General features: G+C 38.8%; 1 protein-coding gene and 1 pseudogene across 1 annotated transcript in view; one reads left to right on the top strand and one right to left on the bottom strand.

Annotated features, from left to right (window-relative positions):
- Cd160 (CD160 molecule) overlaps positions 1-15,217 on the top strand; it is a 33,963-nt gene extending 18,746 nt beyond the window's left edge. The window contains exons 2-6 of the mRNA XM_047529690.1: positions 4,146-4,217; positions 4,387-4,531; positions 7,244-7,570; positions 11,803-11,940; positions 14,137-15,217. Coding sequence (XP_047385646.1) covers positions 4,450-4,531; positions 7,244-7,570; positions 11,803-11,939 — 546 coding nt within the window. The 5' untranslated portion in view covers positions 4,146-4,217; positions 4,387-4,449 and the 3' untranslated portion in view covers position 11,940; positions 14,137-15,217. The remainder of the gene's footprint in view (positions 1-4,145; positions 4,218-4,386; positions 4,532-7,243; positions 7,571-11,802; positions 11,941-14,136) is intronic.
- Positions 5,912-6,652, bottom strand: LOC124967947 (centromere protein M-like; annotated as a pseudogene).
- Positions 15,218-16,177: the final 960 nt, after the last annotated feature.

The raw sequence follows: 16,177 nt of genomic DNA, 5'->3' as shown, positions 1-16,177 counted from the left end.
CACTCAGCCACTGAGTCACATCTTTAGCCCTATCTTTTGTATTTTTGTTTTGTTTTGTTTTTAGATACAGAGTCTCACTGAATTGCTTTTTGCTGAGCCTGGCTTTGAACTTGAGATCCTCCTGCCTCAGCCTCCTGAGCCGCTGGGATTACAGGTGTGTACCACCATGCCCAGCTAAATAATTTTGTTTTTTGTTTGTTTGTTTTTGTATAGAATTGCATGGAAGAATCAATTTTAGGAAACCTATCAAAATTGATTATCATACTAACTTATCTATAAAGAAAAATCCTATGGTCATTTTAATTGATGTTTAAAGGCAATTAAAAAAACATTCAGTATCCATTCTTCATATTTTTAAACTGTAGAAATAAATATATATTCCTTAACATAACCAAATAGTTCTCATCCCCAAGTTAGCATAATGGTTGATAAAGAAAGCACTGAAGAATATAACAGTAAACTTGGAAAAAAGACTGTGGTTTAATATCACCACTATCATTTAACATTTTCTGGAGATATTAACCAACACAGTAAGAAGAAAGCAATGAAAGATAAAAAATAGAAGGGATGATCATTGTTCACAAATAATATGATGTGGGCTGGGGAGATACCTCAGCTGGTAGAGTGCTTGCCTCACAAGCACAAGGCCCTGAGTTCAATCCCCAGCACCGCAAAAAAAAAAAAAAAAATTAATTAATAATAATAATTATTATATGATGTACAACTGGAAAAGCAAAGAGGATCAACTGAAAGAGTATTACAAACATTGACAGAATTGAGTAAGGGAAGGTCCCTGGATATGAAATTAATATGCAGTAATCAATAGCCTTTCATACATGAACAAAAATGAAGAGTTAAAGATATAATGATGGTATAAAATACAAAACACCGTACACCTATGAATGGGACTTGCAGAACTGGAAGTTGCTCTGGGTGAGTGAGTGAGTGAGTGAATATGAAGGCTTAGGACATTACTGCACACTACAGTAAACTTTATAAACACTGTAAACTTAGGCCACTCACATTGATAACAATTTTTCCTCAATAATAAATTAATCTTAGGGGTGGGAGGGGTGGGGAGGAAAGGAAAAAATAACAGAATGAATCAAACAACATTACCCTATGTAAATTTATGATTACACAAATGGTATGCCTTTACACCATGTACAAACAGAAACAACATGTATCCCATTTGTTTACAATTAAAAAAAAGAAAAAAAATAAATTAATCTTAGCTTACAGTAACATTTTTACTTTATTAGAAACTGTAAAAATTTTGACTCATTAAAATTCAGCTTAGAGCACACACTGTACAACTGTACAAAAATAGATTTATATTCTTATTCTATAAGCACTTTTCCTATTTTCAAATGTTTAAAAACTTTCCTGTTAAAAACAAACACATACATTAGCCTAGGCCTACACAAGTTCAGGCTCACCAATATTACTGTCTTTCACCTCTACATCTCATTCCACTGGAAGGTCTTCAGAGACAATAACACATATGTCATCTCCTATGGTAGCAATGCCTTTTTCTGGAATCCCTCCTGAAGGACCTGTCTGAGGTTCTTCTCCAGGAGACATCACTTCAGATATATGTGCATGGGGTTTGCTTGCTTTGCTTCTCTTTTCACCATAAATTTGCTCGTAAGCAGATAATGCACCATAAATGTGCTTCCCTCTTAATGAAAAACTTTTGGTGTTGGGGTCCATGCTTTCAAACTTTTTAAGGAGCTTCCTGAGATCTACAAAAATCTCTGCTAAGTCCTTCACTGTGAGTTTTCTTGGAGGTTTTTCCTTCTCCTTCAGTTTACTTTTCTCAGCTGGATGTGGTAGTGCATGCCTGCAATCCCATCTACTTGGGAGGTTGAGGCAGGAGGATTTCAAGTTTGAGGCCAGTCTTAGCAACTTAGCAAAGCCCTAAGCAACTTAGGGAGACCCTGTCTCTAAAGAGAAAGGACTGGGGATGTGGGTCAGTGGTTAAGCACCCCTTGGTTCAATCCCCAGTACTCCACTTTTCCCTTCTTTGGCTATGTTCCTGACCCAGTTCCCCTATAAACTTAAAGAACCACCATTGTGTATGCAGCCAGTTATTAACTGAAACAGTCATGTGGCATATGATTGCATAATATTGTATGGATCACAACTTATTGATCATTTTCCTATTGAAATTCAGGATTTTTGTTTTGTTTTTCAGTTTGGGTTTTTTGATATGGGTGTAATTTTTCTTAGTGGCTATTAAAAGATGTAAATATAAAAAGTAGCCAGACACAGTGTATGTGCCTGTAATCCCAGAGGCTTGGAAAGCTGAGGCAGGAGGATCACAAGTTCAAAGCCAGCCTCAGCAACTTAGCGAGGCTGAAAACAAATTAGTGAGACACTGTCTTAAAATAAAAAAACAGGCTGCTGGGGATGTGGCTTAGTGTTCAAGCACCTGGGTTCAATCCTTAGAAACAAAAACAAACAAACAAATAAATAAAGGTAAACAATGGTGCTCATTTCATACACTATAAAGTAAAACAATGAAAATATTAGAAGAAAATAATAATCTCAAGCCAAGGGAAATTTCTTAAGCAATATTGGAAACCCAGGCAACTTAAAATTTCATTTAACACTACATACAAATGTAAATTTTTAAGGAAAAAAAGCATTGTAAATAAGCGACAACAAATTGGCAGAAACATTGATTTCACAGAAACAGAGTAGAATAGTAATCACTAAAGCTATGAAGGGTAGGGAAGATAGAAGGAGGTTGGATAATGGGTACCAAAATATAGTTAGATAGGAGGAAGAATTTCTAGGGTTGTACAACACAGTAGGGTAACTATAGTTTACAATAATATATATATATATGTATATATATAAAATACATATTTCTATATATGATATAGATATTTAATAGTATATTTTATATATGATGTATACGTCATATATTTAATAAAGAACTAGGAGAGAGGAGTTTAAAGATCCTTAATACAAAGAAATTATTGAGTTAGAAATGCTAATTACCTTGATTTGATCATTATATATTTGATACATTAACACTCATACTCATACTCATAAATACATACAATAATTATATGTTAATTTTAAAATTATTTTCTATGTTTTTTTGTTTTTGTTTGTTTGCGGTGCAGAGGATTGAACCCAAGGCCTTTGGTCTGTTAAGAAAATATTTTGCCACTGAGCTACATCACCAGCCCCTGTGTCAATTTTTAAAAGTTTAGCAAGGTATGGTGGTGTATGATTCAAATTCCAGCTACTCAGGAGGCTGAAGTAGGAAGACCACAAGTTCAAGGCAAGCCTTGGCAACTTAATGAGCTCCTCTCTCAAAATAAAAAATAAAAAGGGCTAGAAATTTACCTCAGTGGTAGAGTGCCCCTGGGTTCAGTTCCCAGTGCTGAAAAAAAAAAAAAAATTTGACTAGGTGCAGTGGCACATGCCTGTAATCCCAGAAGCTTGGGAGGCTGAGGCAGGAGGATCACAAGTTCAAAGTCAGCCTCAGCCACTTTAACCAGATCCTAAGCAACTCAGTGAGATCATCTCTAAATAAAATACAAAAAATATATGGGGATGTGGCTCACTGGTTAAGTGTTCCTTAGTTCAATCCCCAATACCAAAAAAAAAAAAGGAGGAGCTATATTAATATCTCTAACATAGAAAAAACTCCTAAAAGTTGAATTTTTTAAATGCAAAGAATATGAATGTGTAATTCATAAAAAAGGAAATATTAATGACCAATAAATACATGAAAAGATCTTCAACCTCACTAGTCACAGAAATGCAAATAAAACCACAGTGAAATCTAATTTTTGCCATCCATCAGATTGGCAAAAAATGTAAAGTACAGATAAATTCAGTTCAGGCAAGGGCATGAGGAAAATGTACACTATCAAGTATTCTTAGTGAATACTCTTTTTGGAGAGCAATAAGATTATGATAGAAAAAAATTAATGTACATATTATTTGATCCAGAAATTCAATTTAGCTTAGAATGAAATAATTTATAAACATAGGCATTACTGTGTCCCTATGTCTCACTCTTGCCCAGACTCTTCTCTCCAATATACCTTATTAGATTTGCTGTTTCACTTCCAGGCCAGCTAGACTCTTTTTTTTATTTCTATTTTTTATTTTTTTTGCAGTTGTAGATGGAAAGAGTGCCTATATTTGTTATGTGGTGCTAAGAGTTGAACCCAGTGCCTCACACATGCTAGGTAAGTGCTCTACCACCAAGCCACAACCCCAGTTCCTCTGCTAGACTCTTAATCTCCAACCTCTCCTCCACCTTCATCATACTCTAGCCAACCAAAACTAGTGCCTGAAATAGGGAGATGGTTTCAAGCTCTGGAAGGCTTTGTCTAGTGGGTTCCCCTGTGCTTTCAGGAACTCAAAGCCAAGGACATCATCAAAGCAAACATTAACTTCAAGTTCCTGGGGCTGCTGACAATGTGGAGAATACCGATGGCATCTGGTAGAGGCTGCTGTGCCCTGGCCATCCTGCTGACAATTGTGGACATCCAGCCTGCTGGTGAGGACCCCAAGCAGAAAGTCTTCAGGGAGAACCCTAGGCTCATGTGGAGGGAATGGATACCAAGTTTTAGTGTTTTTTTAAGACTATTTTATTTTATTTTTTTAGATGTGGATGGATGTTTATTTTATTCATTTATTTATATGTGGTGCTGAGAACCAAATCTAGTGCCTCACACATGCTAGGCAAATGCTCTACCATTGAGCCACAACTTCAGCCCCTGGTATTTGTTGTTGTGTGTGTGGAAGAAAAGCGTCCTAACACTTGACACCAACGAACTAATGAAAGTTAAAAGATAGTTTTCTTTTTCACTCATACTAATACTATTGCCCTCTCCATCAAACATTCTGCCTCTGCTATGTGTTGAAGAGAACCTAGTAATCTGGGCCATGGCTAAGATTCCTTCAGGCATTTACACACTTTAAGTTTATAAGATCCATATTTGAGACTCACATATTACAATCTTGTCAATTTTAGCAACCCATTTAATGACTCTGTGCCTTGGTTTATTTATAAAATGGGAACAATAATACTTGTTTCCATGACTATAATGAGGATTAGATGTATAGCAAAGCATTTTAATAAAGACCCTGTAGAAGTTCAATTTGGAGACTAGAAATAAATATCCTTCCTGGTTTCCCTCAGATATGGCTCTAAGTGCTAAAGTACCCTTTTTAGAGGATGACATTTAACATCTATGGGGAAGCCTCCATCTCTGCCTTCTCAATATTTTCATGAGAGTAAATTTAGTTTACCATGCATACCAAAGAAAAGCAAGTCACAAGTGGGGAAGGGGAATGGCAACATCAGCACATGTCTGATGAATTTTTAGCATAGCTGAATTTAATCAATACTTGGGTTCTGAAAGGAATCCTTTCAGAGGGTGAACAGAAGAGTTTAGTGTTGGGTCACAAACTATAAACTGCATGAAGTGAAGTAGTGAGGAGAGTAAGGGACAATGAAAGAGTGGTAGGTCAATAGATTGGAAAATTAGGGCAGAGGCACTACTGGGTCAAAGCATTACCCTGGGTTAACCCAAATGTCTATTTTCTCCATTTCTGTATCCTGGCTGTAGATTACCTATGGAGAAAATCATAAAGTCTGCAGACTGGTACCAGTAAAGATTTATGTGTTTTTTTTTTTTTTTTTTTTAAATACAGACACCTCCATTTATAGCTGGGGAAACTGAGGCTCCCAGAAGCAACAACCAAGTTCCATAAGAGTAGTAGGACCCCCAAATATGGAGTCCAAGCTCCCCTCCCACACCCTGTCTTCATTGTTCTGAGTCAGTTTCCTCATTTGCAAAGTCAAAGTGGTGGATGAGATGAGACCAGTGAGCTTCAAACTTTTTTAGCCAGAGGCCCTTTGTTCCAGGGAAGTCTTAAGTGGAGATGCAGCCATCAGTGAGTGGGCGTAGGAGGGGGCTGGAGTCCCAGCAACTGGGCGCCTCCCCATCCTGCCCAGCGCCCTGCTGGGGCACAGGAGCCTGACCCTGCCTGTGTCTGCGACTGGCTAAAGGAGCCTCCAGCGGGGAGGCGCAGCCAGGCCCAGTGGCCCTCACAGCTCCTCTGGCGGAGGGGTCTCAGAGCTCCTCAGCAGAGACAGCAGACTCAGGGCCGAGACACCAGGCACGTGACCAGCACAGACCAGCAGCATGCGCACCAGACGCTGCGCCATGGTGGCTCGAAAGTCTTCCACCTCCAGGTCACAGAAGAGCAGGGGGCTTCGGTAGGTGTGGGCCAGCTTCAGCACCGTGTTCCGGTGAATGCTGCAGTGGTGCTCCTGCCCAGCACCTGTGCTGAGGAAGCACACCCTCCCCAGGAAGAAGCTGGCGTCCACATGGCGCAGGGACTCCTGCACGTGCTGCAGACTGTATTTGCTATGAAGGTTAATCACGAACACAATCAGGTCGATTCGAGGCCGATTCACATTGGACGGTAAAGGGAGGGACTTTGCCAAGTGGCAAGCCGGTGGCCGTGTTCAGGGCGGGCAGCTTGTCCAGCGGCTTTAACACCGACATCTTCGGTCGCAGCCGAATCGTCCCCTCCGCGACGCGCGCCAGACTTTCAAACCGTACTGAGTTCCTCCCCTAAATCGTGGCGGAGGGGCACGTGGCCCTCTCTGGGCCAAGATTTATGGTTTTTGAGAATCAATGATCCCTCAATAATCTGTCTGCTTTTCTAGTCAATTCTCATTCTAATTCCACATGAAGGTCATTTTTCAATTTCTCTACTGTCTGAGGCCTCTATCTCATCATTTCATAGAAAAATTTAAGTCTCAACTCTTGCATTAACTTTTCTGTGAAGTTTTCCTGATTCTTTCAGAAAGATCCAAGGATCTGTAAGATTCCTCCATTATAGTAATTGTATGATTATATTGTAATTTTTTGCTAATCTGTTTTTACATTAGACTATAAGCTCTTTGTGAAGCTCATGTCTTATTCATCATACCCTGGCCCGAGTGCAGTGTGGAAACAAAGCTTATATATTGTCCCTAAACTCTCATTTCCCAGGTGAATACACTACTTACTGCCAAACGAGTTAGGTAACTTGCCTACAGTCACACAGATAAGACAGAATTAGAACTTGTTTCCTGTCTACCAGTGTAGCTGCTAGGTTGTGCTATAGACCTCCAATGATAAGAAGCAACTATAGTGGGATTCAAGGAACACTACCTGTCTTCCCTTGGGTAATTCTCCTGTTCACATTCCAGGATGCATACACATAACCAGCTCAGCTTCCGAGTATGGAAAGCAACTAAACTTAATTTGTGTTCTGTGGCACAAGAAAGAAGAAGCTGAGGGGCTTATAGTGTTCTTGTGCAAAGACAGATCTTGGGACTGCTCCCCTGAGACCAGCCTGAAACAGCTGAGACTTAAAAGTGATCCTGAGATAGATGATGTCAGTGAAAAATCATCTCGGCTGGTGTACACCATCAACAAAGTCACACCAGTGGACAGTGGGACCTACCAGTGCTGTGCCAGGAGCCAGAAACCGGATATGCACTTTCAAGGCCATTTTTTCTCTGTTCTAGTCACAGGTGAGTCCCTAATATCCCTGATGCCATCAGGCCAGCAGTGAGCAGAGATTAATAGATGTTTCAGATCCTGAATAGGTAGTCTCCATCTTGGGGAAAGTCCTTTCTATCACTCAATCCTTTGCCAATGTCCACTGGCAGATACTGCCTTTTTTCAAAACACACATGCAACGGTAATCTCATTGTCTTTAATTCATCTTACTGGAGTGGCCACCTTATTTTTATTGGGAGACTGAGTCACAGGAGGGTAAAAAGAGTTGTCATTATAAATGCCCTTCACTGGTTGGGGCTAGTAAAAGCAGGTACAGGTGTGGAATTTAGGCTTCCTATCTTCTAATTTAAGAGTTCTTCTTGAGATATGGTTACATTTCTAAAAACAGGCAGGGAGGTGCATTTGAAGTAAAATGGATGTCTGACTTAAGGGGCATTCAACTGCAAGAAACAGAAACCACCCACTCAAGCCCCCACATATTAAAGAGTGTGGGTAGAGATAAAGCAAAAGTACAGTTGCCCTAATCCATTTCTTAGAATCAGAAATCAGAAAGCTGACAGGGGGCTGGTGGTGTAGTTCTGTGGTAGAGCACTTGCCTAATAAGGACAAGGTCCTGGGTTCAATACCCAGGGACACCTCCACCCCCACAAACCACCACCAAAAGCTGACAGGACTCTTACTCTGGGTCTCAACCTTTCCAAGACAGCAAGGCCTCTTATCTCTGCATGTCTCCTGCATTTTGTACATGTTCCTTCTGTTCCAACACTACTTTGGCACAGCCTATATGTAGCCACTCCAGTCTCAGCTTTATAATGGGCCCAACAGAGTGCTTCTCTGTTCCTATATTCTCAGACATTAGAGCAAGTCTTCAATATTCTGTGAAAAAAATTTATCTTCTACCTAGAATATATCCAAACTACTAATCAATGAAAGAAAAGAGACACTTTCAGATATGCAATGACAAAACACCTTGCCTTTCACGTGAACGTTTAAAAGAAGATACCAGAGAATGTGCTTCAGTAAAATAAAAAAGTGAATCAGCAAAGTGGATACAGTGGGATCCAAGAACATGGAATGGGGAAGAGGGAGGGTAATCCTAGAATGAAAAAAGACCAAAAAAGGGGAAACAGTTTAGAAAAGAGCAAGAGAGAGTTTTGAAAAGGAGATCTGTAGGGAATAAAAAGGCAATTAATAGATTATCTTTCTGAAGGCCTATAACAGATCTGATAAAAAGATTTACTACATGGGACTGGGGTTGTGGCTCAGTGATAGTGCACTCACCTGGCACATGTGAGGCCCTGGGTTAGAACCTCAGCACCACATAAAAACAAAAAATAAAGGTATTGTGTCTACCTACAACTAAAAAATGTATATAAAAAGAACCTAAAGATTAAAAATATATTTAAAAAAAAAGTTCTAAAAAAAAAATTGTGACATGGGTCTGGAAAATTCTGTCGGTAAAAAAATTAAATTGGGTGCTCAGTATATCTAGAAAAAAATAAATTTTCCAAAAGAAACCACACATAACTCTGCAAAAATAACATTTATAGAATTTGAATTGGGCAAACATTATTGATTTGACTAAAATTTGTGATGTTATCTTTTGAAGGATGGAGAGAAAGGAAATGGGTAGAAATATAAGAGAACTGTATCATCTGGGGCTGGGGGTGTAGCTCAATGTAGAGTGCTTGCCAAGAATGCATGAGGCCCTGGGCTCAATCCCCAGCACTAGAGACAGAGAACTGTATCATCATTTTCTGTAACAGAAAGTCAATAGGTAATTTTAAACTGCATTATTAACAAGTGGTAATGAGCATATTATCTAGGAAATAAAACATTTAAAAGAGTTGGCAGTCATTATCTCTAGAGAATAAACCTAAGAGGATAAAAGGACACTGCCAATATTATCTAAGAACTTTCAAACACTGTCTTAATTATTAACTTCATGAAAAATACATAAATCATCTCTCCTCCCCCCCACCAAATAAAAAAACCTAGTAAGGAGCTGTTTGACAAATGTTTCCATCATATCCTATGGTTACTAATTAATTAAAATTTTCTACTTCACTCCTATAGTCATTTCCTTGCTTCCTGGTGTTTTCCTATCTGACTCGCTGTAGCATTCAGCACTTCTGTTTGCTCCCTCATCAAACTCCCCTCTGTACTGGCTTCTGTGCCTCTCCCTCCTGCGTTTTCCTACCTATATGGTTTCTTTTCTCTTCTCTGCCTCGATTTCTTCATCGTACCTCCCAAATATTTCCTAAGACTTACCCCTCACCCCTTAAACCTTTTCTCTCTCCCAAGTCTGCATCCACCCTCATGATCTATACCTGTTACCTCCTTGCAAATGACCCATAAATCAACTTCTCTGGCTCTAACCTCTAAGTTTTAAACATTTCCATTGACAAATGGACTCCTAGCTCCTGGATGCCATACCATCTACTTAATATCAAAACTATCCTCCTGAGACCTACTTCTGTACATGATTCTCAGTCCAAACCTTGGTTCCATTCAATCCCCAGCACACACACACACACACACACACACACACACACACACACACACCCCGAGGGGGGGGGGAAGCAGTAAACAAAACCTTGTGATTCCTTTTTTTCTTATTCCCAAGTCAGTCAGTTACTAAATACACACTTCATTTCTTTCCAAAGATGTTTTCCAGGTATCTTCCTCCAATCCATTCTACATACTGCCACTAGACATCTTTCTAAGACGCTAATTTTCATATGCCACACCACTACTGTTTAGAAAGTATAAGGTGGCTTGTTTGGTTTTATCCTGACACTGGAGGCTCTACAAAATTTTATTTTGTGAATACTCTGCTTCATTTAAATTAATGGTTACCCTCTTCCATTTACCTAATAAATATTTATAGTCTATCCCAGGTACAGTGCCAGACCTCAGAGAAGAGAATGAAGTACAACATAGTCCTTGCTCCTTGCTCCTTGTAGTCTAATATTCATGTTCTCCAGGTACATCCTAAGTGTTTCTAATTATGATAGTTTTTCTTAACAAAGAATGCCTCTCTCATCCTTTCAGCTTATTTAAGTATTACGATCAGCACATATAGGTGATTCCCAAATGCAGAAATTAGGTTTCTTTTGGAAAGTGAAACTAGTAGGACTAGACAGGTAACAGGTCACATTACTAAACAATGCTTTTCAAATGAGTGTTTACTATGTGCCAGGCATTGTTATTTACTGTCCATGTGCTCTTGAAGTAGGTGCTCTTACTGTCCTGTGCTCAGATCATTTGTCTAAGTTCACCCAGGAAGTAAATGATAAAAATCCACATGTATTCCAATGCCCAAGATGTTAACTCACATTAAATTGCTTGATCCACTCCAGAAGATGGTTTTTAAATGAAATTTGGGGATACTCAGGTCCAGGATTTTTAAGCTGTCTTAGTTGCCTCTCTGGCAAAACTCTGAAGTTCCTACAAGGACTATTTGCAACCCTGGTGTTTTTGCAGTACTGGGGATCAAACTCAGGGCCTGGTGCTTTCGAGGCAAGCACTCTACCAGCTGAGCTATCTCCCCACCCAACACTGGTGTTTGATATACACTAGATTCTCTATATTTATTGCTGCTTAAGTGTATCATAATCATCATCCACATGTTAAGAATCCTTATTTGGACAATGAATTATGCTGGGAGGTATCTTTGGAGATCACATAGGACATGTTCTGAGATGATGCAAAGGAGATTTTTTTGTGGGGGTTACTAGGGATTGAACTCAGGGGTACTTAACCACTGAGACACATCCCCAGTCCTTTTTTGTATTTCATTTAGAGACAGAGTCTCACTGAGTTGCTTAGAGCCTCACTGTTGCTGAGGTTGGCTTTGAACTCAAGATCCTCCTGGCTCAGCCTCCTAAGATGCTGGGATTACAGGCATGAACCACTGCACCTGACTCAAAAGGAGATATTAATCTTTGTGAAACCCTTGATCCATGATTTTTTTTTTGACTTGGGGAATTTTTTATTAAATTTTCACACAAAATATTATTTCATCTTTGCATGCATTTAACAAACGAGGAAATGATACAAAAGTAAAAATCCTGTACTTTTTAAGTTTTTTTTATAAGTTTTAAAAAAATTTTGTTATAATTATACATAACAATGTATTTTGACACACAAATGGAGTATAACTTCTCATTCTTCTGGTTGTACATGATGTAGAATCACACCAGTGTGTAATCATATATGCCATGATTCTCTTTTGAACCAGAAACGGGGAACTACACAGTGACAGGACTGCAACAAAGAGAGCACCCTGAAGTCAGCCAGAATGAAGGCACTCTCAGTTTAGGTTTCCCACAAGAAAAGATCTGGGTATTGCTCATCATAAGCCTGCTGGCCCATTAAGGTATGTCCAGAAGAACTTTAAATATGCCAAGCAACGGGAAAGCTACCTTTGCTGCCTTTGTTGTTCCCCAGGAGTGGTAGTGTAGAAGGAAGCCCAGAGGGAGAATGAAATGTTCCTTAGGCTCTGGCTATTCACAGGAAAATGTGGTAGACCATGCTTGGGTTCAATTATCAGTACTGGGGCGGGGGGGGGGGGGGGGGGGGGGCGGGGATTGAATCAGACTTCCCACTGGATAGAAGTCAGATTTGTTAGGAATGAAGGCCTGTGGAAGAGGCAAGTAAATACGGCTGCCACTACTTGCTGGATGAACAGTAACTATTGGCTACAAATTGAGAGAACATACCTTTACCTATTATGTGAAAACTAAAAAAGCAAGAGAGACTTGGGTCTGGAGAACAATGCAGCTTCTCAACAAAGTGGATGTTCAGATTGAGTATATTAAATACTTTGTAGCTAAGTCCTCTAAGCACCATTTATCAATATGGAAGGTTTTCCCCATTAGATAAAAATGATTGGAACTTCCAATAGTTTTTTATTATGCTTTTGCATAACAAGGAACTGAGGCAAGTTTTCACCTGTCCGTGGGATTCTCAATTTCATTTTATTTAGGATTTCCTCAAATCAGTAACTACCAGTTTAAATGTCACCAGAATGTTCGTTCTGAAAACACAAAGACTTGCCTTGTTTACCCCAACAAAAAAGACAACAGTTGACACATAGCAGGCTCTTAATAAATTTGTTACAGAACTTGCATGATGAGTCAGATGCTTTATATATGGCGAGTCATACAACTTCATATGAGCAAATGTCCCATCAGGAAATAGTAATGACGTGCTATATGAAAAGTACCTCTCACTACTTCCATCATCATCCTCCCCTTTTTGTGATTCCATATTCAGAATCAGGAATAGCAAAAACTCCCTATTCCAGCCCCTTAACCGCAAATCATCAAAAAACACCTTACCTGTTACCCTTGGCAAGGACTTGCTAAATCTGCCAGTTTCCACACTTAAAAGCATCTATCCAGAAGTCTGACCCTTCCAACATAATTTATTAATTCCAAATACCATGGACAATTAGGTTATTGTTATTAATAAATTTTATTTTTTCAGGTATTTAACTCTAAAAAGAAAATAGCCATATAAACTTGCTCTTTATAGTCTAGTATTCATGTTCACTTAACTACCTTCAACTCCCAAGTTATCCTAGAACAAAAACCTCTGAGCTTTGTCCAAATTCCAGTCAGGTGAAGAATGAACCTTAATATTTAATTATTTTTCTCCTTTATTCAATTCAAGTAGCTTTACAGGTACACAAAAGAAAAAGAAAATTCACCACTAAATGTTTAAACAAGAAAGTATATATTATGTATCAGCTTCCTTTTCTTTATTCTCCTCTTCCAACTCAAGGCTCAGTAGAATTATGGAAGAGGTAATGTTCAGTAGAATAAAAAGTACATATTTTCTTGGGTCCAGAAAGACCATATCAAGCAAATTATCATGCTTACATGTAAGGAAAAGGATGAGGAAGTTACCTGGATGTCTGTGCCTCCTTCTGCTCATGAAGCTAATTTCAATAAATATCCTTGACCCATCACTGTGTCAACAACTTCTATACTACATGTGGAAAACCTACCTTAAACTTTTTGAGTGGCATCTATTTCTTCTTTGTCCCACCTTCAAGTCAGGAGAGACCAAAGATTTGCTCCCTTTCCACTTCCACCAGGATTTGTTTAGGTGTGCCCAGGATTACAATCCCAGTTTTAATAATAAGGCACAACATACACTGGGCACAGAGGTGCATGCCTGTAATTTCAGAGATTCAGGAGGCTGAGGCAGGAGGATCACAAGTAAGGTCAGTCTTGGCAATCTAGCAAGACCCTCAGCAAATTAGTTGAGACTCTGCCTCAAAATAAAAAAAATATAAAATTTAAAAACATATATATATATAAAGGACTGGAGATGTAGCTCAGTGGTAAAATGCCCTCGGTGTCAATTATGTACTCCCCACCACACTAAGTAAACAAATAAGAAAGACACTACATATATACTATTTTTCTACTTTCCTTCCCATTCCCTCTAGTCATACAGGCCTATAAAACACATCCCAGGACAGGACAGGCTCTTATTACATTAGGTATATTGTTATAGTTCCACAATGTGAGATAATAATACAAAATTTTCTTTCTTTTCACAGCTTTTTATAAGCTTTGTGCCAGAAGAAACTTTTTAAAAAGTTACAGAAAGATAAACTGACAATATGCACAGAGAAAATACAACCCACAGGATAACAGAAGATAAATATTCTAAGAATCTGAAGTATTATCTGTGGGGTAAATCAATATATTCCCTGACCACCCCTCCTCACTGCCAAAGTAAGCCTTTTTCCCACATTAGTACCAGTCAATTTAAACAAAAACAAACAAAAAAAAGATTTAACAACAGTTCCCAAATATTGGATAAGTACGTGTGCGTGTTTTACCACAGAACTTTTTTTCCTGCTTCCTCCCACAATACAGCCAAATAAGCAAGTCAAAAAAATTGAACACTTTTTTTCAGGAAGAAATTTTTATTTAACACTATAAAAGAGAGAAGAAACAAGCAAAGATAGGTAAGAGAGCAGAGGAAGAGAGGCAGACCCTGACTGACTAGGTATGCGAATGAGGAAGTGAAGACAGACGTTGGTATTCAGTAGCGTCTCTACAGCACTGTTGGAGAAAGAGGAAGACTTTGCAGACCAGGTGTAGATTATAATTGTTCAGCTTCAACTAAGTATTTGCCAACTTCTTCAGCCATTTCTTCCTCTTTTAAATAAATGCCCAGAGCAGTACTTGCAGCATTTTTTCCTAAACTCACAAATCTTGCTTTGGACGGATCTGTCATAGTTAAGCAGAGAAGGGGCAGGATATTTCTAATAACTGGAAATATGTGAATAAAAAGATAACAGTTTAGCTGGAGCTAATGGCAAGTCATCAAAAGAAGACAGACACCTTAACTATGATAGACCTACCAAATGTGAGAACTAAGGTTGTGGGCACCAAGAGAGCTAAGGCTAAAACACATCAGTAAGATCCTCATTAAGGATGTCTTGAGGATCAAAAGTTTGAGACCAGACTCAGCAACTTAGCAAGACCTGTCTCAAAATAAAATTTAAAAAATGGGCTGGGGATGTAGCTCAGTGGTAGAGTGCCCCTGGGTTAAAATCCCCAGTACCCTGCACTAAAAAATGTATGTATTTGTATCTGGATATTACATTTATATTTCAACTGGATGCAGATTCTGATACTACTGGTAAGGATAAATTGATTTAAAAACATTACTGGTATCATAGCAGCTTTTGTTATAATATTCATTCATCAAAAATACTAAAACTAAATACTTAATACTAAATATAGTTGTCATCTTGTTGAGAAGAAATCTAATGATTTGGGGGCCTTAAAAATGGTATTTCTTGGGCCTGTGGTTGTAGCTTAGTGGTAGAATGCTTGCCTGGCACATGTGAGGTATGTGTTTGATTCTCAGCACCACATAAAAATAAGTAAATAAAATAAGATACTATGACCATCTACAACGAAAAATATAATTTTTAAATGGTATTTCTTACCAGGGAATGGTGGCACACACCTGTGATCCCAGCTACTCAGGAGGTTAAGGTAGAAGGATTGCAAGTTCGAGGATAGCCTGGGTAACTTGCCAAAACCTTGTCTCAAAATAAAAAGGGCTGGGGAGGTAGCTAAGTGGTACATCACTCTAGCATGTGCAAGGCCCTTGGTTTAATTCCCCAGTACTGGGGTGGGGGGAGTACTTCTTACTAGAAAAAGTAAACAACCACAAGCCTACATCCCCATGATTCATACTCCACTTTTATGAATACCATCTAAGTATAATTTGCCAGCAAAACATACAAAGTTTACATGCCTTAAAAAAAAAAATTTAAAGTTGAATGTCCATAATTCCTCATCTGTGACAGGGATGGGAGATCTCTCCCCATAACATTTTTTGGATCAATCAAGGGCTATAGGTTGATTCTGAAAAGTATCTCCAGTTTTACACACTGTGTTCTCTGTTTTCTATTTTAAACCATTGGAGGAGCCCAGTGGTTCCCAGCTAAACTTCCCCCCACATTTTTTATCAGTTCACCTCATCCAATCTTTTCCCCAACTCCCTGCATTGGAACTTATGATACTCATTTAGGAAATTCAATGAGAGTACTGTCTCCTATAAGTCACCCTCAATTC

This window comes from Sciurus carolinensis, chromosome 1 (assembly GCF_902686445.1).
Source record: "Sciurus carolinensis chromosome 1, mSciCar1.2, whole genome shotgun sequence".
Classification (NCBI taxonomy): Eukaryota; Metazoa; Chordata; class Mammalia; order Rodentia; family Sciuridae; genus Sciurus; species Sciurus carolinensis.
Note: the sequence above shows the minus strand (reverse complement) of the source record. Positions and strands in the feature narration are given on the sequence as shown.